General features: G+C 68.9%; 3 protein-coding genes across 4 annotated transcripts in view; 1 reads left to right on the top strand and 2 right to left on the bottom strand.

Annotated features, from left to right (window-relative positions):
* Window positions 1-250: 250 nt before the first annotated feature.
* MAP3K12 (mitogen-activated protein kinase kinase kinase 12) lies at window positions 251-7,670 on the bottom strand. Its single transcript, XM_058861207.1, has 14 exons — window positions 7,551-7,670; window positions 5,645-5,981; window positions 4,806-4,989; window positions 3,927-4,118; window positions 3,646-3,804; window positions 3,262-3,420; window positions 2,880-2,988; window positions 2,649-2,758; window positions 2,373-2,489; window positions 2,029-2,166; window positions 1,268-1,706; window positions 981-1,051; window positions 625-877; window positions 251-378 (listed from the first exon to the last, which is right to left on the bottom strand). Exons 2-14 carry the CDS (start codon window positions 5,970-5,972, stop codon window positions 286-288), a joined length of 2,352 nt encoding a protein of 783 aa, XP_058717190.1. The 5' UTR covers window positions 5,973-5,981; window positions 7,551-7,670; the 3' UTR covers window positions 251-285.
* A 1,294-nt stretch (window positions 7,671-8,964) lies between these two features.
* TARBP2 (TARBP2 subunit of RISC loading complex) lies at window positions 8,965-12,727 on the top strand. Its single transcript, XM_058861198.1, is given in 9 exon segments — window positions 8,965-9,098; window positions 9,973-10,142; window positions 10,422-10,489; window positions 10,491-10,522; window positions 10,900-11,062; window positions 11,605-11,722; window positions 11,799-11,926; window positions 12,129-12,318; window positions 12,396-12,727. Coding segments are annotated over 9 exon segments (1,080 nt in total). The 5' UTR covers window positions 8,965-9,045; the 3' UTR covers window positions 12,554-12,727.
* Window positions 12,728-13,410: 683 nt separating this feature from the next.
* Window positions 13,411-23,659, bottom strand: part of LOC131590862 (cyclic AMP-dependent transcription factor ATF-7) — a 46,324-nt gene continuing 36,075 nt past the window's right edge. For both annotated transcript variants that reach the window (XM_058861211.1, XM_058861212.1), the window contains 6 exons: window positions 22,632-22,731; window positions 21,813-21,926; window positions 21,207-21,353; window positions 19,637-19,834; window positions 18,683-18,791; window positions 13,411-16,097 (listed from right to left, as the gene is read on the bottom strand). In XM_058861211.1, the coding sequence (XP_058717194.1) occupies window positions 15,877-16,097; window positions 18,683-18,791; window positions 19,637-19,834; window positions 21,207-21,353; window positions 21,813-21,926; window positions 22,632-22,731 (889 nt within the window). In that variant the 3' untranslated portion in view covers window positions 13,411-15,876. The remainder of the gene's footprint in view (window positions 16,098-18,682; window positions 18,792-19,636; window positions 19,835-21,206; window positions 21,354-21,812; window positions 21,927-22,631; window positions 22,732-23,659) is intronic.

The raw sequence follows: 23,659 nt of genomic DNA, 5'->3' as shown, positions 1-23,659 counted from the left end.
GGGCTGGTGCCCCCAGCCCCTCCCGGTGCCGCAGGGAGGGCTCAGCCCCTTGAGCTCCCCCGTTATCCCCAGGCTGGGTTTGGGGGGCAGCTCCCCCCAGCCCCGGGAGCGCTTCCAGCAGGACCCACACACGGAAGGGGGGCCAGGAACGCCCCCTCCCTCCCCGTCCTTCACCCCGGAGCCCCCCAAGCCAGCAGCAGCAGTAGAGAGCCATAGATATTTATATAAATATTTGGGGCTGTACAAGTGAGGGAGTGCAGGGTGGGGGTGTGGGGGGCACGCAGGTCACAGGCCCGGGGGGGCTGTGGGCCGGGGGGGCCCCTCGCCGCTGCCTGAGTGGTCGAGCTCCGCGCTGTCACAGTCCGAGTCCTCGGAGACCTGGGGGACAGACGGGGCTGGGACATCGCCCCCTCCCCACGGGGACCATTCTGGGGGAGCCGGGGGACCCCCTGCCTTCGCCAACCCCATCCGGGGGGCTCAGGGGACCCCCCACCCCACGGTGACCCTTCCTGGGGAGCCCAGGGGACCCTCCCCACCCCATGGTGACCTTTCCTGGGGAGCCCAGGGGACCCTCCCCACCCCACGGTGACCGGGCCCAGGGGTGCCCCGGGGTGGGGGCATCACCTTGGTGGGGCTGAGCCCCCCGTGCCGGCGGCCGGGCCCCTCGGGGGGGGCCGCATCCAGCGGGATCTCGGAGCCCTGGGACAGCAGATCCTCGGAGCGGTCGTCGGGCCGCTCGTCCGTGTTGGTGCTGCCCACGTCGGGGGTGGCACTGTGCGACGGCTCGCTCGTGTGGCCCTCGTCACCGTCCCCGTCTGAGAAGTTCTCCGAGCTGAAGGTCGACAGCGACTGGCGCTTGCTCATCCCCGGGGGCCACCTGGGGAGGGGGCGAGGGGGCGCGGGGTGAGGACAGGGGGGTCCGAGCAGCCCCGGACCCCCCGTAGGTGTCCCCGGGCACCCGCGGGGGGCGCAGCACCCACCTCTGCCGCAGTGGCAGCTCCACCTCGCTGTCCACTTCGCCCTCCTCCTCCTCCGACGAGACCCCCCGTTTCTGGGGGCACAGGGAGGGGTCTTGGGGTCCTCCTGATGCCCCTCGGGAAGGACCCTCGGTCCTGACCCGCTCCCCCACCCACCGAGCGAAGGACCCGGCAGTCCTGGCACCCCCTCCCCGGAGGGAATCGACCCCCCTCCCACTTCGGGGATGGTCCTGGGGCCTCCCCGCTCGTCCTCGCCCCCACAAAGGGACGCGGGGGTCCGGGGGTCTCACCTGGCCGCGGGTGACGGCCGCCCGGTACAGCAGAGCCGCGGGGGTGAGGTGCTGCCCGGGCCCCCCTTTCCCCCCCCGGCCGGCGCCGCTCTCCCGTTCCGGCTCCCCGGGGGTGGGGGGCTGCGGCGGGGGGGACCCTTGGGTGCCCGTGGCCCCCTCGGGCCCCACATCAGGTGCCGTGGCCGGGGGGGCCCCAGCGGCCTCCAGGGTGCCCCCGAGGATGTCGGGGCTGGCGGCGGTGGCGGGGGGACCCCGGGGGGTGCCGGCCTCGGGTCCCGGCTCCCCGCAGCCCCCCCGGGGCCCCGCTTTGCGGTGGCGGCCCTTGGTCCGGCGGCTGCGCCCGGGGGACGGGGGGCCCTTGGGACACCCCGGCAGGGCCACCTGCGCCATGGCCGCGTCCAGCTTGGGCAGCAGCACCTCCGGCTTCAGGATGTCGGGGCTGGACACAGGGAGGGGCACAGGGAAGGGCTGTGGGTGGGGATCCGGGACCCCTGGGATATCCACAGCCCCAAAGAACCCCCCTCCCTCCGAGGAACACCGGCGTCCGCAGCCCCACAACTCCCCCAGGCCCCACCCCGAGGTCCCCGAGCACACCCGGAGCATCTCCCCCCTCTCCAAATAGCCCAGACACCCCCACCCCAAAGAACGCGGTCCTCCCAGTCCCCTAAACGACCCCAGGTCCCCAAACCGCCATTTCCCCCCATCTCCCCCCACCGCAAACGCCCCAAGGAGCCCCCCCGGGGGACCCCAGCCCCGCTCACCGCTTGCCGTGGGGCGAGAGCTTCTGGGGGACGTTGCGTTTCTTGATGAGGGTCTCGACAGCGTTGCCGTGCAGGAGCCCCCGCGGCACCCGCGGCTTGAAGAGCCCGGGGTAGCGCTTCTCCAGCGCCTGCTCCCGCCTGCCACGGGCCACGCGTGGGCACCCGCGCCCCCCGCCCGGGCAAGCGGGGCCTGGGCAGCGGCCACGGCCGGGGGGAGCGGCCACAGGGTAAGGGGAAAGCACGGGGTGGACAAAGGGACTGGCCTTGGGGTGCGCGCCGAGGGCGCTGGGGGTGCTGTTTGGGGGCGGTATTTGGGTGTCATTTGGGGGGTGCTGCCCACCCACCTGAGCAGCTCCTTCTCCTTGAGCTCCAGCTGCAGCATGAGAGCGCTGAGCTCCATGTAGAGGTTGTTGGCTCGCTCCAGTTTCCGCTCGTAGTGCTCCCGGATGTCCAGCGCGTGCCTGGGGACACGCGCGGCGTCACCACCGGAGCCCGGGCACCGGGACAGGGTGGCACCGGGACAGGGTGGCACCGGGACAGGGTGGCCCCGCAGCCGGGACAGTGACCCGCGGCCCTCCCTGCGCCCCCCGAGCCCCGCAGAGCCCCCAGCACGGCCCCACCGCAGCTCCTCTCGCCGCCGGTTGATCAGCTCCTCCTCCAGCCGGTGCAGACACGTCCCCTCCGATTTGATCTTCTCGAAGTGCAGCTTCACCTCCTCTCGCCACTCGGCCTGCGACACAGGGACAGCGCTGTCACTGCCCCGGGCTCGGGCGGTGCTGGACGCTGCAGCCGCGGGTGCTGGGGCCCCGTGGGGCTGGAAGATCGGGCTCTGGGGTGCTGGGACCCGCTACCTGGGATTTGAAATAGGTTTCCTGCGGGGTGGAGAGGACATCGGCCGAGGCGATGTCGAGGTGCAGCAGGATCTGGCGGAAGGACGGCCGGTTCCGGGGTTTGCTGTTCCTGGGGGGATGGACACGGCTCTGAGGATGGGCTGAGAGAGTCCTGGGGGGGTCTGGGAGGTCTCAGGAGGGTTCTGGGGGGTCCAGAATGTTCTGGGGACCAGGGACAGAGTGCACAGGACCCGGGGGGGGGGGCAGCGCTACAACCAGGGGTCCCCCTGGCCCTGCACGGGGCAGGTCCTTCGTGCTGACCCTGCCTGTGGTGGGGTCCCCCATGCCACGGGTGCCCACGGAGCGTCCCCAGGGTGTCCCCACGTGTCCCCTGGGCACTCACCAACACTGGCGCAGCAGCACCTTGAAGCCGTCAGGGCAGCTGGAGGGGACGGGCAGGTGGAGGCTGTTGCTGCCCACGCCCCAGATTATGGCCGAGGAGTCCACGTCCTTGTAGGGGATCTCGCCTGTCAGCAGCTCCCACAGCACCACCCCGAAGGACCTGTGGGCACCCGCGGCCCCCGTCACCCACAGCGGCCTCCTGCTGTCCCACGTCCCCCGCTCCTTGGTCCCTGATGTCCCCTGGCCCTGCAATGTCGCTCCCAGTGTCCCCAGTGTCCTGATCTCTGGTGTCCCCCCGTGTCCTTGGTGTCCCCACTGCCTGCCACTGCTGTGTCCCCAGTGCCAGCAGAGCTGCCCAGTGTCCCCGACGGCCGTGCAGCCTCACCAGATGTCCACCTTCTCGGAGACGGGCTCGTTGCGGATGACCTCGGGGGCCATCCAGGCCACGGTGCCGGCGAACGACATCTTGGTGCTCTTGTCGATGAGTTCCTTGGAGGTGCCGAAGTCCGAGATCTTCACCACGTCATCGTAGGTGATGAGCATGCTGGGGACACGCGCTCAGCGCCACGCCAATGCCACGGCACCGCCGTGCCCGCGCACCCACCCCGTGCTCGTCCCCGCGCCCGGGGGCACCCAGGGGTGCTCCGAGCCCCGTCCCCGGCTCACTTGGGCGACTTGAGGTCGCGGTGGATGATCTTGTGCAGGTGCAGGTAGTTCATGCCGCCGGCGATGCCCATGGACCAGTCGACCAGCAGGGAGGGGGTGACCTTGCGGCCGGCGCGCAGCACCTCGTAGAGCTGCCCCTGGGCGCAGAACTCCATGATGATGCAGTAACAGGGGGCCTGGGTGCACACGCCCCTGCGGGCACAGCGACACCTCAGCGCCCGCCGCGGGCCCCCGGGGCCACCGCTCCATCCAGGACACCCCACCAGGCTGCCCTGAGCGTCCAGGCCCGGATCCTCGCCGTGTCCTGCCCGCCTTGGTCCGTGCCATGCTGCCGGTCCCCGTGCCCGTGGTGTGTCCATGACCTCTGTGCCTGTGCCCGTGCCATGTCCATGCCATGTCCATGCCGTGTCCATACCGTGTCCATACCGTGTCCATGCTGTGTCCATGCCATGTCCATGCCCTGTCCATGCCATGTCCATGCCGTGTCCATGCTGTGTCCATGCTGTGTCCATGCTGTGTCCATACCGTGTCCATACCGTGTCCATGCTGTGTCCATACCGTGTCCATACCGTGTCCATGCCGTGTCCATACCGTGTCCATGCTGTGTCCATGCCGTGTCCATGCTGTGTCCATGCTGTGTCCATGCTGTGTCCATGCCATGTCCATGCCGTGTCCATGCCGTGTCCATGCTGTGTCCATGCCATGTCCATGCCCTGTCCATGCCCTGTCCATGCCGTGTCCATGCTATGTCCATTCCATGCCATGCTGTGCCCATGCCACGCCCATGCCGTGTCCATGTTCCAGCACGCTCCATGCCCCATGCCACGCCTGTGCCCCATTCCTGCAGTGTCCCCACGCCCACGGTGTCCCCCCGCTCACTTGAAGGTGATGATGTTGGGGTGCTTGAGCTTGCGCAGGTGTTTGATGTCGGTCTCCTTGAGGTCCCGCACCTTCTTCACGGCCACCTCCTCGCCGTGGAATCGGCCCAGGAACACGGCGCCCTGCGCCCCGCTGCCCACCCACTGCAGGTCCAGGATCTCCTCGAACGGCACCTCCCAGGGGTCTGTGGGCACCCACGGCCATGGCACCCCCACCCCAGCGGGACCCCCAGCCCTGGCACCCCCACCCCAGCGGGACCCCCAGTGCACCCCACCCCCATGGCAGCCCTGGTGCACCCCCAGCCGTGGCACCCCCACACCCCTCCCGTGCCTCCTTCACCCCCTCTTTTCTCCTCTCACCCCCTCCTTTACCCCCTGGGACCCTCCTTTGAACCTCCTTTACCTCCCCCTTTACCCCTTCACCCCACTCTTTACCCCTCACTCCCCCTTTATCCCTTCTACCCCCTTTACCTCCTCACCCTCTCCCCCTGTCCCGTGTCCCCATCCCCGCTGACCCTCGGGTGGGTGTTTGTCCCCTGTCCCCTGTCCCCTGTCCCCTGTCCCCTGTCCCCTGTCCCTGTCCCCTGTCCCTGTCCCCATCCCCTCTGACCCTCGGGTGGGTGTTTGTCCCCTGTCCCCTGTCCCCTCTCCCCTGTCCCTGTCCCCTGTCCCTGTCCCCTGTCCCTGTCCCCGTCCCCGCTGACCCTCGGGCGGGTGTTTGTCCCCTGTCCCCTGTCCCCTCTCCCCTGTCCCTGTCCCCTGTCCCCTGTCCCCATCCCCTCTGACCCTCGGGCAGGTGTTTGTCCCCTGTCCCCTGTCCCTGTCCCCGTCCCCGCTGACCCTCGGGCGGGTGTTTGTGCTCGGCCGCGTAGGCTTTGCCGATCATGGTCCACACGGGCTTCAGGCACCCGAAGAGCCCCTCCAGGAATCCTCCCCCGGCCTGGCAGCGCAGGTGGGCGGCATCGGCCGCCAGCGGCCCCGCGGCCTCGGGGCCGAGCTCGGGGGGCCGGGTCCCCCCCCGGCGGGGCCAGGCCTCGGGGGGGGCGCTGGGGGCGGGCAGGACATCGCGCAGGACGCACTGGGTGGGGGTCAGCTCCTGCTCGGGGGTCCCGTCCGACGGCAGCGCCAGCGACGGTGACGGAGTGCGGGTCTCGTGCAGGCAGGCCATGGCCGGAGCCTGGGGACAGCGGGACCGGACACCCGGACCGGGACCGGGTCAGCGGGGCCGGGCACCCCGGAGCGGGACCGGGTCAGCGGGACCGGACACCCGGACCGGGACCGGGTCAGCGGGGCCGGACACCCCGGACCGGGACCGGGTCAGCGGGACCGGACACCCCGGACCGGGACCGGGTCAGCGGGGCCGGGCACCCCGGAGCGGGACCGGGTCAGCGGGACCGGACACCCGGACCGGGACCGGGTCAGCGGGGCCGGACACCCGGATCGGGACCGGGTCAGCGGGACCGGACACCCCGGAGCGGGGGCGAGCCCTGCAGCACCCCCGGGAGCCCCTGACCATGGGCTGAGCCCCCCCGGGCAGACGTGGGACCCCCCGGGACCCCCGGGCTGTGACCCCTTTGCGCCCGCTCCCCCGGCCACGCGCAAACCTCTCGGGGTAAACTGAGGCACGAGGGGTCACCGGGGCGGGGGGAAGTTGCCATGGCAACAGCGCGCCCGGCGATGATGTCATCTCTAAAACTGGGGGGGTCGAGTCACGGTGGTGGCGGGGGAGGGGCTCAACGTCACCCCGAGGGACCCGCGGGGGAGGGGGACACGACCCGCCCCTCCAGGTGTCGCGTGTGTCCCCCCGTGGTGACATCACGTCACACGGTGACGTCATCCCGGTAAGGGATGGAGCCTCCCCCCCTCCCCAGCCCCCAGGGAAACTGAGGCAGGAGCGGGGGAGCGGCCCGGGGGGAGGCGGGGGGGGCTCGGGACAAAGCGGGGGCAGGGCGACATTTGCGACATGCGACAGCGCCGGCCCCGTGTCGCGACAGCGCAGTGCGGGAGGAGGGGAGCGGGGGCGGAACAGCGCCCCCGCCGGCGCGCCATGTCGGGACACGGGGCCCTGTCGCGACATGGGGAGCGAGGGGGGGGGGGGTGGGGGTCGCGCGCGCTCGCTCCCGCCGCCGCCCGCACGCGCGTGCGTGAGAGGTCACGAGCGCGCGCACGGGGCGCGAGCGCGGCCGGGGAGGCTCGGGGGGGTCACGCGCGTGCACGAGAGCGCGGCCCCTCCCCCCCCCCCCGCCCCCCCCCCGGGGACCCCGCGGCTGAGGGGGGAGGGGCGGGAGAAACCCCCCGGGCCTGGGGGGGACCCGGCCATGGAGGGGGGGCCGAGAGCGCCCCGGGGCCGCGTCCCGGTCCTGCCCCCCCCAATCCCCGGTCCTGCCCCCCCCATCCCCGGTCCTGCCCCCCCCATCCCGGTCCTGCCCCCCCCATCCCCGGTCCTGACCCCCCCATCCCCGGTCCGGCCCCCCCCAATCCCCGGTCCTGCCCCCCCCATCCCGGTCCTGCCCCCCCCATCCCGGTCCTGCCCCCCCCCCCCCATCCCGGTACCCCCGCCCCATCCCGGTCCGGCCCCCCCGTCCCGGTCCGGTCCCCCCATCCCGGTCCTGCCCCCCCCCCATCCTCGATGCTCCCCCCCCGTCCCGGTCCGGCCCCCCCGTCCCGGTGCTCCCCCCCCGCCGCATCCCCGGTGCTGCCCCCGCCCCCATCCCGGCGCATCCCCCCGCTCTGCCGGTGCCGGTACCTGGGGGGGCTCCGGGCCCCTCGCCCGGGGATGCGGGTGATGCCGGGGGGGTCCCGGTGCCGGGGGGGCCCGGCGGTGCCGGTGCTGGTGGGGCTGGGCCCGGCGGGCGGGGCCGGTACCGGGGCCGGGGCCGCGGTCGGGGCGAGCGGCGAGAACGGCCCCGCCCGACGGGAACGGCCCCGCCCCGGCCCCGCCCCGCGCACCGGAGAGACCGGCACGGGCACCGAACCCCCCCGGCAGCGCTCCGGGACCCCGGTACCGCACCGGGACCCTCCCGGTACCGCACCGGGACCCCCCCGGTACCGCACCGGGAACCGCCGCACCGCAGAGACCGGGACCGGGACCCAGATCCTGCACCGGGACCGCGACACGACACCGGCACCACGGAATGACACCGTGACCCCTCCCCCGGCACCGACACCCCCGATACCGCACCGGGACTCCGATCCGGCACCGGGGGACACCGGCACCGGCACCGGGACCGCCCTGGTTCCGCCCCGGGGCCCCGATTCTGCAGCAGGAGCCCGATGCTGCACCGGGACCGCCCCCGGTACCGGAGAGAGCGGCACGGGCACCGGGAGCCCTCTGATACCGGGACCGGGACCCCTCACGGACCCGCACCGGGACCGGAACCGGGACCGGGACCCCTCACGGACCTGCACCGGAACCGGGACCGGGACCCCTCACGGACCTGCACCGGGACCGGAACCGGGACCGGGACCCCTCACGGACCTGCACCGGGACCGGGACCGGAACCGGGACCGGGACCCCTCACGGACCTGCACCGGGACCGGGACCGGAACCGGGACCCCTCAAGGACCTGCACCGGGACCGGGACCTGCACCGGGACCCCTCATGGACCTGCACCGGGAGCCCTCTGATACCGGGACCGGGACCCCTCACGGACCGGGACCGGGACCGGAACCGGGACCGGGACCCCTTACGGACCTGCACCGGGACCGGGACCTCCAGCACCGGCCCCGGCGGTGCCCCCATGGTCCCGGCGGCACCGGGCCCGCCCGGCCCAGCAGCACACGGGGCACCCGTGCGGTCCCAGTGCGGTCCCAGTGCTCCCAGTACGAGGGTCCCTTCGAGCCCAGTGCTCCCAATCTTATTCCAGTGTTCCCAGTACGGGTGTCCCTCCGTCCCCAGTGCCCCCGGTGTGATCCCAACGCTCCCCCTCTGACCAGCGCCACCTCTGCCCCGTCCCCATTGTCCCCATTGTCCCCCACCCCCCCCTCGGGGGGAAACTGAGGCAGGACCACCCCCCTCCTGCAGCACCACGTGACCCCGTCTCACGCCTCCACCACGTTCCCGCCCTCTTTTTGGCGCGGGGGGTTGTGGGAAGCGTAGTCCACCGCAGGGTCTGATGGCGGCTGCGCGCGCTGCGGGCCGCGCAGTGCGGACTACATTTCCCAGAGTCCCCCGCGCCGCGCGGCGCTCCCGTGATGCCGCGCGCCCCCTGGCGGCGCGGGCGGCGGCCGGAGCGGCGGGGATGAGCGAGGAGGGGGCGGGCGGGGCCCGGCGGAGCGGCGGCGCCTTCCCCAGGTACCGGGACCCCCGGCACCCCCCGGCACCCCCCGGCACCGCCCGGGGCTGCCCCAGCACCGCCGCAGCCCCCCCGCGCCGCGGCCGTGGCGGGCAGGGGGAGGGGGCGGCCTAGGCCGGGCCTCGGCGCGGGGGGCGCGGGACGGGGGGGGGGGACCGGGGATGGCCCCGTGAGGGGCGGGGGAGGGGGACAGGGCTGTCCTGTGGCGTGTGGCGGTGGCATCCCTGTGCCCGCATCCCCGGAGGTGCCACCCCTGTCCCCGTGTCCCCCAGTGCCACCCGTGTCCCCCAGTGTCACCCGTGTCCCCATGTCCCCGGTGCCACCCCTGTCCCCGTGTCCCCAGTGCAACCCGTGTCCCCAGTGCCACCCGTGTCCCGTGTCCCCCAGTGTCACCCGTGTCCCCAGTGCCACCCGTGTCCCCATGTCCCCAGTGTCACCCGTGTCCCGTGTCCCCAGTGCCACCCGTGTCCCGTGTCCCCATGTCCCCAGTGCCACCCGTGTCCCGTGTCCCCAGCTGGCAGTGCCACCCGTGTCCCGTGTCCCCAGCTGGCAGTGCCACCCGTGTCCCGTGTCCCCAGCTGGCAGTGCCACCCGCAGCGTGTGACAGTCCCCACGCAGCGCAGGGGCTCCATCCCTGTCCCCGTGTCACCGCGTCACACACAAATGCCAGCCCGTGTCCCCACGCTCCATGGCAGTGCCACCCCTTGTCTGTGTCCCCAGTGGTGCCACCCCCGTGCTCACGTCCCAGTGCCCCGTGTCCCCTCTGCGCCCTGGTGACAGCCCTGCCCCAGCCTGGAGCAGATGCCATCCCTGTGGTGACAGCGGTGTCCCCGCGTGCCGCAGGGGGGTGACAGCCGTGTCCCCTGTCCCCAGCCTGGAGCAGATGGTGGCCGCCAGCCCCGGGAAGACGCCCATCAGCCTCCTGCAGGAGTATGGGACACGCTTAGGACGCACCCCCGGCTACGACCTGCTCAAGGCCGAGGGCCAGGCCCACCAGCCCAACTTCACCTTCCGCGTCACCCTCGGGGACATCAGCTGCACCGGTGGGACCCCCAGGGACCCCCAGGGACCCCCCCCATCCAGCCCGGGCCAGCCCTGTCCCTCCTGTCCCCTCGGGGACGCCCCCTGCGCTGCTGGGACCCCAAACCCCCGGGCTGGGACCCCCCCTCTGCCCCCGAGGGTCTCCCCCGTGCTTTGGGACGGGGACACGGAGGGGGATCCCCAAGAAGCCGGGTGCTGCTGGGGGTCCCTGGGGCCCGTGGGAGGTGGGCAGGGGTCCCGGGGTGTCCCCGGGGTGTCCCCTGACGCGCGGTGTCCCCCAGGGCAGGGTCCCAGCAAGAAGGCGGCGAAGCACAAGGCGGCCGAGGTGGCCCTGAGGCTGCTGAGAGGGGGGGGGGGCCATGCTGGAGCCCCTGGAGCACAGGTGGGGCCGGGGGGGCTCCCGGGCCGGGGGGGGCAGCCAGAGGAGTTTGGGGTACCCAAAGGGGGCTTTGGGGTCCTGTGGGATTCGAGGGGTCTGGTGAGCTGTGGGGGGTTTGAGGGGGTCTGGGGGTCCCCGAGGGGATTTGGGGGTCTCTGAGGGGGTCTGGGGGTCTCCGAGGGGGTCTGGGGGGGGGTCTGGGAGTCCCTGAGAGGGTCTGGGGGTTCCCAGGGGGGTCGGGGTCCCCATAAGGCCTGGGGGGGTGGCTCTGACACGTCCCCCTGCCCCCAGCTCTCCGTTCCCCCCGGAGCCCCCGGCACAGCCCGGCCCCACCGCGCCCCCCCCGGCCCCCGCCGCGCCCCCCCCCTCGCCCAGGTAAGGGGGTCCCCGTGCCCCATCCCAACCCCCCCACCCCTCTGAGCCCCCCGAGGGGGCCGCGGGTGCCCCCCTGAGCCCCCTGCCCCCACAGGGCCCCCCCCCTTGGAGATGAAGACGCCGGTGTCCCCCCCCCAGTCCGAGTGTAACCCTGTGGGGGCTCTGCAGGTGGGTGACACTGCGGGGGACACGAGGGGACAACAATCCGCCCCCTCCCCTGATTTGGGACCCATTCCCATTTTGGGGGTGATGGCCTGGCCTGGCTGGGGGGGACATGACCTTTGGGGGGGTGACTTTGCCCATTTTTGGGGGAAACACGAAGGCATTTGGGGGCTCTTCCTCCTTCTGGGGACAGTTACCTCCATTTTGGGGCTGCTTCTCCCCATTTAGGGACCATAATCCCTGCTTTGGGCTGTTATCTCTGTTTTGGGGACAGTTATGTGCCTTTTGGGGGTGGTTATCCCCATATTAAGAACAATTATCCCCCTTTTGGGGCCATTATCCCCATCTTGGAGCGGGTTATCCCCCTTTTGGGGACAGTCATCTTCCTTTTGGGGCTGGTTATCCATTTTGGGCTGGTTACCGCCATTTTGGAGCCCGCTGCCCGCCTTTTGGGGCCTCTGTGGGGCTGTCCCCGCACTGGGGTGTCCCTGTCCCCGCACTGGGGTGTCCCTGTCCCCACGCCGGGGTGGCCCTGTCCCCGTCCCCAGGAGCTGGTGGTGCAGAAGGGCTGGCGCCTGCCCGAGTACACGGTGACGCAGGAGTCGGGGCCGGCGCACCGTAAGGAGTTCACCATGACGTGCCGCGTGGAGAGATTCGTGGAGATCGGTGAGGGGGACGGGACCCCCGGGGGTCTCGGGGGCGCTGCCGGGGGGTCCCGGCTCACGCCGAGCCCCCTCCCCAGGCAGCGGCACCTCCAAGAAGCTGGCCAAGCGCAACGCGGCCGCCAAGATGTTGGTGCGGATCCACAACGTGCCCATGGAGCCGCGGGACGGCAGCGAGGCCGAGGGCGAGGAGGACCAGTTCAACATGGTACTGGGGACACTGGGGACACTGGGAGGGACGTGGCCACCCCAGAGCCACCCCAGAGCGCCCCTCTGCTCCCCTGCCCCAGGGCGCATAGGGGATGGCTTTGGGGTTGTGGGTGGGTGTCCCACCGTTCCGTGTTCCCGGGGGGTTCCCACACCTCGGGGGGCTCGGGACGGTCCCCGAGCGCCCCGTGCCCCCTCCCCAGACGGGCCCGCGGCTGGAGGGGCTGCGGGGCCGCGCCCCCGGCTGCACCTGGGACTCGCTGCGCAACTCGGCGGGCGAGAAGCTGGGCCAGCTGCGGAGCCGGGGAGCGGCCCCCGCGCCCGGCGGGGCCTGCGCGCTCCTGCAGGAGCTCTCGGAGGAGCAGAGCTTCGCCATCAGCTACCTGGACATCGGTGAGCGCCCCCGGCCCCGCCCCGGGCACCCCCGGGTGCCGCCGCCGCCCCGGGGTGACCGCGCTGTGCCCCCCCAGACGCGCTGAGCCTCAGCGGGCTGCACCAGTGCCTGGTGGAGCTGTCGACGCAGCCGACCACGGTGTGCCACGGGACCGGGCCGTCCCGCGACGGTGCCCGCGCCCACGCCGCCCGCAACGCCCTGCAGTACCTGCGCATCATGGCCGGGGGCAAGTGAGCCCCGCCCGGACCGCCCGGAGCGCCCGGAGCCCGGGCCGCAGCTGCCGTGCTGACCCCGCTGCGGGGGATGGACACACGGACCTCGGGGCTCCCTCCGGCCTGGCCCCCGCCCCGCTCTGGAGGGTCCCCGGGTGCCATCGGCCCCCCAGGAATAAAGCTGGGGGGGTTTGTACTCCCCGTGTCGGCGTCTGCTTGGGGCCGGGGGGGCTTGGGGGGCAGGAGAGGGGCAGGACCCACATCCCCCCCTGGGGCGAGAGCAGAGCGGGGGCTCTGGGCTGGGGTGAGCTCCTTATGGACGGACAGACGGACGGACGGACGGACGGAGCCGCGGGTGGGCCCGGGCCGGGCGTTCAGCGGTGGCGGCGTGAGGCGGGGGGGGACGGGAGGTCACGGCAGTGCGGGAACCGGGGTGCGACCCCCCGAACCCAGCCCCGAGCGTTCCCCCACAGACCGAACCCCCCATCCGACACCGGGACCCCTCCCTGTCCCCAACCCGCCCCCGACACCGGGACCCCCGCGCTGTCCCCAACCCGTCCCCCGCCCCCGACACCGGGACCCCCGCGCTGTCCCCAACCCGCCCCCCATCCCTCCCTGTCCCCTCACCCGGTCGCGTTTCGCTGTCGCCATCCGGTGGCCGCTCCGCCCTCCTGCAGTTCCCCCCGACCCCAAAACAGCCGAAATCGCCCCAAAAAACGCCCCCGAGGGTGCCCCGGGCCACTGCGGTGCCCCCACAAGCGGCTCCCCGGGCAGGGTGTCACCCTCCGTCCAGTGCCACCGTGAGCCCCCGGGGACACCCAGGGGACAGCGGGGGTGTCCCCAGCCCGCACCCCCCAGCAAAGGGCAGCAGCCGGCGGCTCCTGGGTAATATTTTAATGTGATACCTGCAGCATAAATAAAAGGCACGTTACATGTTTGGTATGACACGGCCGAGGGCTGGGGGAGGCTGGGACGTGTCCCCCGGGTCCCCCCGCGGCCCCGGGCCCCCGCGGGGGCTGTGAGGACCCGCTCACAGGAGCCGGGCGGGGCCGGGGGTCCCTCGGGGGCCGCGGGGCTCGGGCCAGGCCCGGGCGGCCGATCTGCGCTATATGGGAGCGTATACGCGTCGCTATGGACTGATAAAATACTACACAGGTACTGGGGGGTCCTTTTTGGCTTCTTCCATTATTGATCGTCAAAGCTCGTGGCACAAAGCAGCTGCGGGTGGGGGGCACGCCCGGGACCCTCCTCCCGTGTCCCGTCGGCACCTCCGGGCTCGTTTTGGGGGACGGGGGGAGCAGGAACGGGTCCACGAGTCCCAAAGTGACACAATTCCCACCTGAGCCAAGAATTCCGGGCAAAAGACCGGACTGGGGGGAAAGAGGCACCAAGTCTTCCCACCCCGCCCAATCCTGGGGGATTTGGAGGCTGAAAAGGGAGGAAGAGGAGGGAAGGAGCAGGAGCTCCCCCATCGTGGGGCTCCCCCGGTTCGCAGCCATTTGTTCCTATCCAAAGTCACAGTTCTGATAAAATGCAGAAACCCCAAATCCCACCAGCTGATCCCGCTCCCCGTGTTCCCCCGGCCCGACCCTAACGGAGCCCGTTCAGCCCCGCTGAGCTGTCCCCCGGCTCCAGGGATGGGGACAGGAGGGGACAGGAGGGGACAGGAGGGGACTCGGGACCCCCGGGGCTGGCAAAGTGCAGGTGCCCGGCGCTGCCGAGCGGGGCCAGGGGCTGCCGGCCCCAGGAGGAATCAGAACGGGGCAGAAATCAGCGGGGGTTTGCCCCAAAACTGGTCACGAAGTGAGGAGCGGCTGCTTTTGGGGTAAAAGAGGCCTGGAATGGGCACGGGAAGCTCCAGCGCTGTGAGTGAAGCAACAACAGACCCAGCTACAGCCCAGCCTGTCTCCAGCTCATTTCCTCCTTGTCCCTGACCACGTTTGGAGCTTTCCCACCGACCTTTCCAGGATTTGCAGAGTTTCCAAGGCACTGGCGATGGGGGTGTGGCAATGGGGAGCAAGAGAATCCCGGGGCTGGGTGTGACCCCGGGCACGGAGAGGAGCTGGGATGAGAAAGGGGAAAAGGGGAAAAGGGAGCGCGGGAGCAGCAACACAAACCCACCCCAGCCCCGACCCCCGTCCCGACCCCGGCTGAGGAAAAACGGCAAAAGAGGGAGGGGTAGAAGCCGGATCCCATTGCTGGAAAACCCCAAATCTCAGGGCTTTCCTGCCCGTGCCGGGATCCCCGGCTCCTGCTCAGCCTTTGCTTTGGGTTTTGCTGTCCCTGGGAACCTTCCAAGTGTGGGGAAACCAAACAGAATCACCTGGACAAACCAACCTGGCTCCAAAGTGGCGAAGTGCGACCTGAGGGGGGGCTTGGCTGAGGAGGGACCTGTGAGGGGCAGGAATTCCAAGGGCTGGAGCAGTTCCACGGAGCGGGACAAGATTCCTTCCAAATCCCAAAAGCAGGCGGGAGCCCTTCCCATTTCCCGGCTGCTGGCTCCGGAGCCTCGGGAAGCGCCGCCGGCCGCAGGAGAGCCCGGAGCGCAGGAAAAGGGATTTTGGGAGCTGGGATCTGACCTGCCCGGGATCCTTTGGCTGCTCCGGCTGGGGAGCGACGGAGGCTCGGTGACCAAACGCTGCCGTGGGAGCAAAGCCCGACCCCGTTCCCGGCTCCCTCCCCTCGGAACAGGCAATAATTCCATGATTTAAGGCCACCGGTACCGAGGTGCCGTGGGCGGGAGGCGATCCCGGCGGTGCGGGATGGGCTGGTGCAGGCGGAGCCGGGGCCGGTGCCGGGTTTGGGGTCTCACGGTGTCGCTGCCGGCCGGGCCCTGCCCCGTGTCCTGACCCCATTTCCATCGGGAACGCGGAGCAGCCCCGGCCAGGCCGTACCTTCCCCAGCCCCTGCCTGGGAGCAGCCCCCGAGAGCCCGGGGACGCGTCTGTCCCCAGCCCCACGCTGTCCCCTTGTCCCAGGGCACAAAGCCGGGGCAGTCCCGCTTCCCCTCGCGTCCAAAATCCACGGCTGGGCTGGGGGAAGGAGCTCAGAGCTCCGGGAGGCTCCTGGTGAAGGTGCAGCGGTGCCGGGAGCAGACGGGGACAGCTCGGAGTGTCACAGCGTCCTGCCCAGGGCAGCCCCGAGTTTAGTGTTAACCCCAGGATCCGGGATCCGCCCTGCCCGGGGGCTGCGCAGCGGGGAAAGCGCCAGAGCTGCCCTTAACTCAAAACAAAACAACAACAAAAAAAAGAATAAAACCCCAAAAAAGAAAAATCCCGGCGGGCCGGGGCGGGTCAGCGCCGGGGCTGTGGTCAGTCCGTGCGGGCGCTCCTCGGGCCCGGGGCCATCATCTGCCGGCAGACTGCGACTGTGGGGCCATGATGACGTGCGAGGCCACGGGCACGGCCAGCTCTGTCCTTTGCCCGGCCATCTGGGCCAGCACCGAGGTGGCCACGGCCTCGGCGGCCGAGCGCGCCGCGCTGAGCCCGTTGGGCGCCGCCGAGGCCGAGCTGTGCTGGATGACGGGCGCGGGGGAGCCCGTGGGCTCCGAGCTCTCCTTCGGGCTCTCTGCTCCGGGAACCGGCAACCGAGAGAGGAAAACGTCAGGGCTTGGAGCTGCTGGGGTGGGAACGGGGTGGGAATGGGGCTGGGAATGGGGCTGGGGTGGGAATGGGGTTGGAGTGGGAATGGGGTGGGAATGGGGCTGGGAGTGGGGCTGGTTTGGGGTGGGAACGGGGCTGGTTTGGGGTGGGAATGGGGCTGGTTTGGGGTGGGAATGGGGCTGGTTTGGGGTGGGAATGGGGCTGGTTTGGGGTGGGAATGGGGTTGGTTTGGGGTGGGAATGGGGCTGGTTTGGGGTGGGAGCGCTGCTGGGCACTTGGAGTGGGATCAGGGACCATCGGGCACTGGCTGGACACTGACCATTCCAGCCTGGAACAAGAAGCCAGCCCCATGGAATACAGAACCCTCTCCCTTCTGGCAGGACTGGGACAGAACAATCCTCCCCTCCTGCTGGGGATGGCCGGCCCCCTCCCTTGGAGAAGCAGGCTGGAACCTTCCAGAATTCCAGGCCGTGGAACCCTCTGGAATTCCAGGCAGGAAGCAGCACAGCTTCCCGAGGAGGGCAGCACTGGCACAACCTTCATCCCCACCGTTCCTTCCCAACCATTCATTCCTCGTAAAAGGAATTAATTTCCCCTCAGGTTACGGAGCCCGAGGCTGAGCAGCCCCTTCCCCACCTGCCAGGGGGAGCAGGATCCCCTCAGCAGGGCCAAGAGCTCGGCTTCTGGGGGCATTTTTTACCTAAATCACCTGCTCTGCTCTTTATTACTCCCTGAGACACCACAATCCATCAGAGCCCATCACCAGGCTCTGCCTGCTGCGGTTTTTTGGGAACTCGAAGCGCCGGGAGGGGCAGAGCCCTCGCTCCCGGTGAACCCCGGCTCCGGAGCTCTCTGCACCCACAGAGCAGGAGCAAATTCCAGTGGGATGGAATCTGAATGGAAAGATTTGATTGGAAGAGCAAACAAAGGCAGGAGCTGGGATGTTTCTTCCATGTAAAACCCCCAATAATGGGGAAAAATCAGGTTTGGGGTTCAGCACACCTCAGGGGCACCGGGGAGGGGACTCGGGCTCGGATTTCCTTCTCCCTTTCCCTGGAACAACCTTGGCCTGGGCTTGGAGAAGGTGGACAGAGCAATATCCTGCCCTGGCACCCCAAAAGGCAGGAGATTTACAAGGCACTGCAAATAAAGCCCCCGAGTGTCCAGAGGCAGCTGCAATTCCATCAGGGACCCGCGGCTTTGTTCCGGGGCCTGCCTGGCCACAAATCTGGGCCATAAAAAGGGGCAGAGGGGAGGGGTGGCTCTCATGCTCAGATTCCTGATGGATTCCTGCTGCTGTGGGGAGCGGGGAGAGGAGCCAGGGACCCCTCTGGGGGGTGGGGACAGCCACTGCAGGGGTGACAGTGGCGGTGCCAGCACGTCCCTGTGCCTGACTGGGCAGCACACAATCCCAGAGACGGGACCAAGGCACAGCCCCCAAGGACACAGAATTGAAATTTTTTTTTAAATAATTTTTTTTTCTTTTTCTCCCTCGTTTTTTGCAGTTTCCCGTTCCATTCTCTCAGCTCATCCATCCCTGCCTCTCCTCCCATTTTTCCAAGGAACACTAGAGGACTCCAGCGTCCTCCCAAAGCCTGACAGCAGCCTGGAATTGGTATTGCAGGGAGGGCAGGAGGACCCAGATCGTGTTTAGCTCCCGGCTTGGTTACAATGAAATAGGCAGCATTAAAAAAAAAATGAAGGGAAGAAAAGGAGATAAAAAAGAGCTTTTTTTTTTTTTTTTTCACCTCCAAGCCGAGCCAGCTCGATGGGAATGCAGAGCAATGGAGCTCCATGATGTCATTGGGAGAGTCTGGCCTTTCCCGACTCTGCCTTGGCTGTGCAGCAGTGAATTTTGGATTTCAAATGGATTATGGAGGGCTTGGCTCGCTGCTGGGAGCAGGGAGAGCTGGATCCACACCAAACCCCAGCCTGGAGAGGCACAACCCTGGGCAGGGGCCACCCCGAGCTCCAAGGGACCCCCCAGAGCCCGAGATGGGCAGAAATGGGGGGGCTGGGGGCTGGGGGTGTCCTGCGAGGGGCCACGGGGGTCCCTCCCAGCCCAGGGGGACACAGTCCCTGCCCTGTCCCTGCTCTGTCCCTGCCCTGTCCCTGCCCTGTCCCTGCCCTGTCCCTGCTCTGTCCCTGCCCTGTCCCTGCCCTGTCCCTGCTCTGTCCCTGCTCTGTCCCTGCCCTGTCCCTGCTCTGTCCCTGCCCTGTCCCTGCTCTGTCCCTGCCCTGTCCCTGCCCTGCCCCTGCTCTGCCCCTGCCCTGTCCCTGCCCTGTCCCTGCCCTGCCCCTGCCCTGTCCCTGCGCTGTGACAGCCCTGCCCAGCAGCTCCCAGAGGTGACAGGGAGGTGGCAGGGAGGTGGCAGGGAGGTGGCAGGGAGGTGGCAGGGAGGTGGCAGGGAGGCGACAGGGAGGTGACAGGGAGGTGGCAGGGAGGTGACAGGGAGGTGGCAGGGAGGTGGCAGGGAGGTGACAGGGAGGTGACAGGGAGGGGACAGGCACAGCCCTCTGCAGGGAGTGGCACAGCCATCACTCACTCACCCAGGTAGCCCTGAGTCTTCTTCTGCAGGGCCGTGACAGGACAGTCCTTGTGGGCCAGCAGCAGCTGCTTCAGCTGAGCCACCTCATTCCTCAGCAGCGTCACCTCGTTCTGAGGGCACAGACACCCGTGGCTGTCACCCCTGGCTGTCACCCGTGGCTGTCACCCATGGCTGTCACCTGTGGCTGTCACCCCTGGCTGTCACCCGTGGCTGTCACCCCTGGCTGTCACCCCTGGCTGTCACCCCTGGCTGTCACCCGTGGCTGTCACCCCTGGCTGTCACCCGTGGCTGTCACCCGTGGCTGTCACCTGTGCCAGCTGCCAGGGCTGAGCCGCCCCTGGCCCAGGCACCTCCACCCACAGCAGTGTCCCTGTCACTGTCCCCGAGCCCAGGGACCCCTGGAGCGCCGCTGGCTCTGCGGGGACACAGCGGCGGCGCCCGGCCAGCCCGGCGGGGACATCCCAGCTCCTCCTCACCCGGAGAGCTGCTCTGAGCCAGGTCTGCTTCCCAAAAACCCACTGGATTATCCCTCTGACATGTGTGGGGAAGCAGCTGAAACCCAGACAACTGCATCCCAAACGTGCCCAAGGAAAGCGTTTCTAGAATTGTCTTGGGAGGGAACAAAACCACCAGGGTGGGGTTCCAGCAGCTCCAGGGATCACCCACCCGAACCAGCCCAGCTCAGCCCTGGGCAGGGCTGGGAGCATTCGGGGAAAACCAGGAGTGGAAAATCTGCGTTTCCTGCGCACTCCTGGGCACAGAGAGCCGGGGAAAGGCAGGAAAAGCAGAGCAGGCACAGAGCCTCCCTCTCCCCCAGCCAGGGAAGGGCACGGGGAGAGGAAATCCCGCTGGGAAACAGCGAGGACGCAGCAGTGGTGAAGCCCGAGGACGGCGCGGGCAGGGAGCGGCTCCGGGGAGAGCGCCGTGCCAGGGCCCAGCCCCGTTACATACTCACGCTCAGCTGGATGTTCTGGCTCGTGAGCTCCTCGGCTTTCTTCTCCAGGGAGGACACCCAGAGCTTGCGCTTCTGGCGGCAGCGCGAGGCGGCCGCGCGGTTCCGCTCCAGGAATCGCTGCCGCCGCTCGTCCGGGTCCTCGTCCACCGCCCGCTTGCGGCGCCCGCCCGTGCTGGGCGTGGGCTGGGCAGGGGACACCTGGGCAGGGGACAGGGGACAGGGGACAGGGGACAGGGGACAGGGGACAGGCTCAGCAGCAGCCTGGGGCAGGCAGGACACGGCAGTGGCACCGCAGAGCAGAGCAGAGCTCGGTCCTGCTCGAGCCGGCAGCAAATCCCGCTTTTTAAATGGGTAATTTGCTTTAAGAATGAATTTTCCCCTCAAAACCTTCAGCCAAACGAGCCCTTGCAGGCGGCCGGGATCAGGGATTGTGCAGGGCCGCACATCTCCCGGTTCCACTCCGGAGAACAAAGGAGAAGCAGCGAGGGCTGGCAGGGGAGAGCCCCGGGCCCACAGCCGGGGTGGGGGACAATGCCAGCCCCACAGCGGGGACAGTGCCAGCCCCATGGCGGGGACAATGCCAGCCCCATGGCGGGGACAATGCCAGCCCCATGGCAGGGACAATGCCAGCCCCATGGCAGGGACAATGCCAGCCCCACGGTGGGGACAGTGCCAGCCCCACGGTGGGGACAGTGCCAGCCCCATGGCAGGGACAGTGCCAGCCCCACGGTGGGGACAGTGCCAGCCCCACGGTGGGGACAATGCCAGCCCCATGGCAGGGACAATGCCAGCCCCACAGCAGGGACAGTGCCAGCCCCACGGTGGGGACAATGCCAGCCCCACGGTGGGGACAATGCCAGCCCCACGGTGGGGACAGTGCCAGCCCCACGGTGGGGACAATGCCAGCCCCATGGCGGGGACAATGCCAGCCCCACGGTGGGGACAATGCCAGCCCCATAGTGGGGACAGTGCCAGCCCCACGGTGGGGACAGTGCCAGCCCCATAGTGGGGACAGTGCCAGCCCCATGGCAGGGACAATGCCAGCCCCATGGCAGGGACAATGCCAGCCCCATGGTGAGGACAATGCCAGCCCCATGGCAGGGACAATGCCAGCCCCATGGTGGGGACAGTGCCAGCCCCACAGCGGGGACACAGCCCCACGGCAGGGACACAGCCCCACTCCCGCCCTCGCTGTCGGACAGCATATGGAGATTAAACTCCTGGAAGCCACGCGAGCCCGGAGCAGGTGGCCACGCTGATGGAAGGCTGGCATGTGGCGGGCTGGCAGGAGCCAGCCGAGCTGATGGCCCGAGCGGGGAGCGCTTAACCCCCGTAATTGAGCGGGAGAAGAGAGGGGAAATGCTCCTTCCCAACCCCAGAGCTCATCAGGCAGATGAGCAGGGCTGGAGCTCGTGCCTGTGGGCCGGGAGTGCCTCAGTGCGAGGTTTTAACCCGTTCTGCAAAGTGGGAAGGACACTGGGAGGTTTTCCCAAGCCCTGGGAGCCCCAGGTGACGCAGCCCAGCCCGGGGCAGGGGCAGCAGCAGCAGCAGCAGCAGCAGCAGCACAGACCTGTGGCTGGGCCGGGGACGGGGCGTCGGGGTGCTGCACCAGGAGCTGGCTCTGCTCCGGCCGCGCGCTCACCATGGTGCTGGCCGAGCCCACCACCAGGCTGCCGCCGTTCAGCGAGGATGATGCTGCCAGGCTGGCCTTCAGCCTCTGCCAGGGAAGCAAAAGGGACATCAGAGGAGCTCTCAGGGCCCTCAGCAGCTCCTGCCACCCCGCAGCCGCCCCGCTGGCAAAGGGCACCGCGGCTGACTCGAGTCCCCAGCTGGGCTGCCCGAAGGGACAGCAGTGTCCAGCCCAGTGGGCAGTGTCCAGCCCAGCCCAGCTCAGCCCAGCCCAGCCCAGCAGTGTCCAGCCCAGTGGTCAGTGTCCAGCCCAGCCCAGCTCAGCCCAGCCCAGCAGTGTCCAGCCCAGTGGGCAGTGTCCAGCCCAGCCCAGCTCAGCCCAGCCCAGCCCAGCCCAGCCCAGTGGTCAGTGTCCAGCCCAGCCCAGCCCAGTGGTCAGTGTCCAGCCCAGCCCAGCCCGGTGGGCAGTGCCCAGCCCAGGCTCCAGGGATGCCCAGGGACTGAGCAGGCTGAGGAACAGGCCTGTGACCCCCTCCCCACCACTCACCATTTTGGCCTCAGACTGTGCTGGGAGTCCCGAGGGCGAGATGGAGCCGCTGCTGTTGATGGGGGGCCCGGGAATGCCAGGGATGTTGGGCACCATGGCCACCGGCCGGGCCAGCTGCGAGGGGAGCGGGGACAGCGGGGTTGGGAAGAGGAGCAGCTCTGCAGGAGCTCCTGACAGAGCAGGTCTGTAAATGCTGACAAATGCCTGAGTTCCATCCCATCCCTCCCTTCCCTCCCCAGCAGCGGAAGGATCAGGGGAGAGGCACCAAATCCGCTCTGGTTTCGTGGCAAAGCTGCCACTGTGCCTCCTCTTTGAGCTTTCTCCCTCAAAAAAAAGGAAGGAAACCAGAATGTGGAGGATTTGGAAACGCTTTTAGCCCCCCAAAGGGCTCGGAATTGTGAGGGAAGGGGTGAGGAGGCTCGGCAGCGCTCGGGCAGCTCCGTGTGCAGAGCCCAGCCCGGGCTGGAGGTGACATTCCCCGGCCAGCACAGCCGGACGTGTTCCCTGCAAGCTCGGCTGCCCTCGGAGCCGGCTGTTCCAAATGGAAGCAGCTAATCAGGGATCCTGCGGCTCCCAGCCCCGGCCCGGCGGCGCCAGCCATCTGTCCGGGCACGGATCTGGATTTTTCCAAACTTATTGCCCTCTGGTGTGATCCCCACGTTACTGCTGCCCTGCCAGAGCTGCCCCTCCTCTCCCTCCTCCTCCTCCTCCTCCCGCAGCCTCGCAGGGACAGAGATCCGAGCGCTCGTGAACGGCAGCGCTTGGCAGGGCCAGCCCCGATCCCTGCTCCGGCCAGGGAGCTCTGGAAGTTTCTCTCACCGAAATGACAGACGGCATCTGCACGGGGGGGCCGGGCAGCACGGGCATGGCCTGGCCATTGGCGAGCTGCACCACGAGCGGGAGGGAGCCGGTGGGAGACCTGCAGAAACAAACAATTCCCGCATCATTTTCCAGGTTTGTGCCTGTCCCGAGGGCTCAGGACCATCCCTGCACCCTCAGGCTCCTTCCTCCCTGAGCAGGCCCTGCCAAGCCCAGAGCTGCAGCCTCCAGGGCCTCCAGGGCCAGACAATCCCTGAGCAATTCCAGCTCCAGACAATCCCTGATCCATTCCAGCTCCAGGGACAATCCCTGAGCCATTCCAGCTCCAGGGACAATCCCTGAGCCATTCGAGCTCCAGGGACAATCCCTGAGCCATTCCAGCTCCAGACAATCCCTGATCCATTCCAGCTCCAGACAATCCCTGATCCATTCCAGCTCCAGACAATCCCTGAGCAATTCCAGCTCCAGACAATCCCTGAGCCATTCCAGCTCCAGACAATCCCTGAGCCATTCCAGCTCCAGACAATCCCTGAGCCATTCCAGCTCCAGACAATCCCTGATCCATTCCAGCTCCAGGGACAATCCCTGAGCCATTCCAGCTCCAGGGACAATCCCTGAGCCATTCCAGCTCCAGACAATCCCTGATCCATTCCAGCTCCAGGGACAATCCCTGAGCCATTCCAGCTCCAGGGACAATCCCTGAGCCATTCCAGCTCCAGACAATCCCTGATCTATTCCAGCTCCAGACAATCCCTGATCTATTCCAGCTCCAGACAATCCCTGAGCAATTCCAGCTCCAGGGACAATCCCTGAGCAATTCCAGCTCCAGGGACAATCCCTGAGCAATTCCAGCTCCAGGGACAATCCCTGAGCCATTCCAGCTCCAGACAATCCCTGATCCATTCCAGCTCCAGGGACAATCCCTGAGCCATTCCAGCTCCAGGGACAATCCCTGAGCCATTCCAGCTCCAGGGACAATCCCTGAGCCATTCCAGCTCCAGGGACAATCCCTGAGCCATTCCAGCTCC

The sequence above is a fragment of the Poecile atricapillus genome, chromosome 35 (genome assembly GCF_030490865.1).
Source record: "Poecile atricapillus isolate bPoeAtr1 chromosome 35, bPoeAtr1.hap1, whole genome shotgun sequence".
NCBI lineage: Eukaryota > Metazoa > Chordata > Aves > Passeriformes > Paridae > Poecile > Poecile atricapillus.
The sequence above is the reverse complement of the archived record's forward strand: the minus strand, read 5'-3'. Positions and strand labels throughout refer to the sequence as shown.

Bases quoted from the DNA above. Each gene is read 5' to 3' on its own strand.
- MAP3K12 (XM_058861207.1), bottom strand. From the start codon at position 5,972: ATGGCCTGCCTGCACGAGACCCGCACTCCGTCACCGTCGCTGGCGCTG. The intron at 2,490-2,648 runs GTGGGGCCGTGC...GCGTGTCCCCAG, and splicing joins CGGCGGCGAGAGGAGCTGCG to GCACGCGCTGGACATCCGGG. The intron at 2,167-2,372 runs GTGGGTGGGCAG...GGCCCGTGGCAG, and splicing joins AAGGAGAAGGAGCTGCTCAG to GCGGGAGCAGGCGCTGGAGA.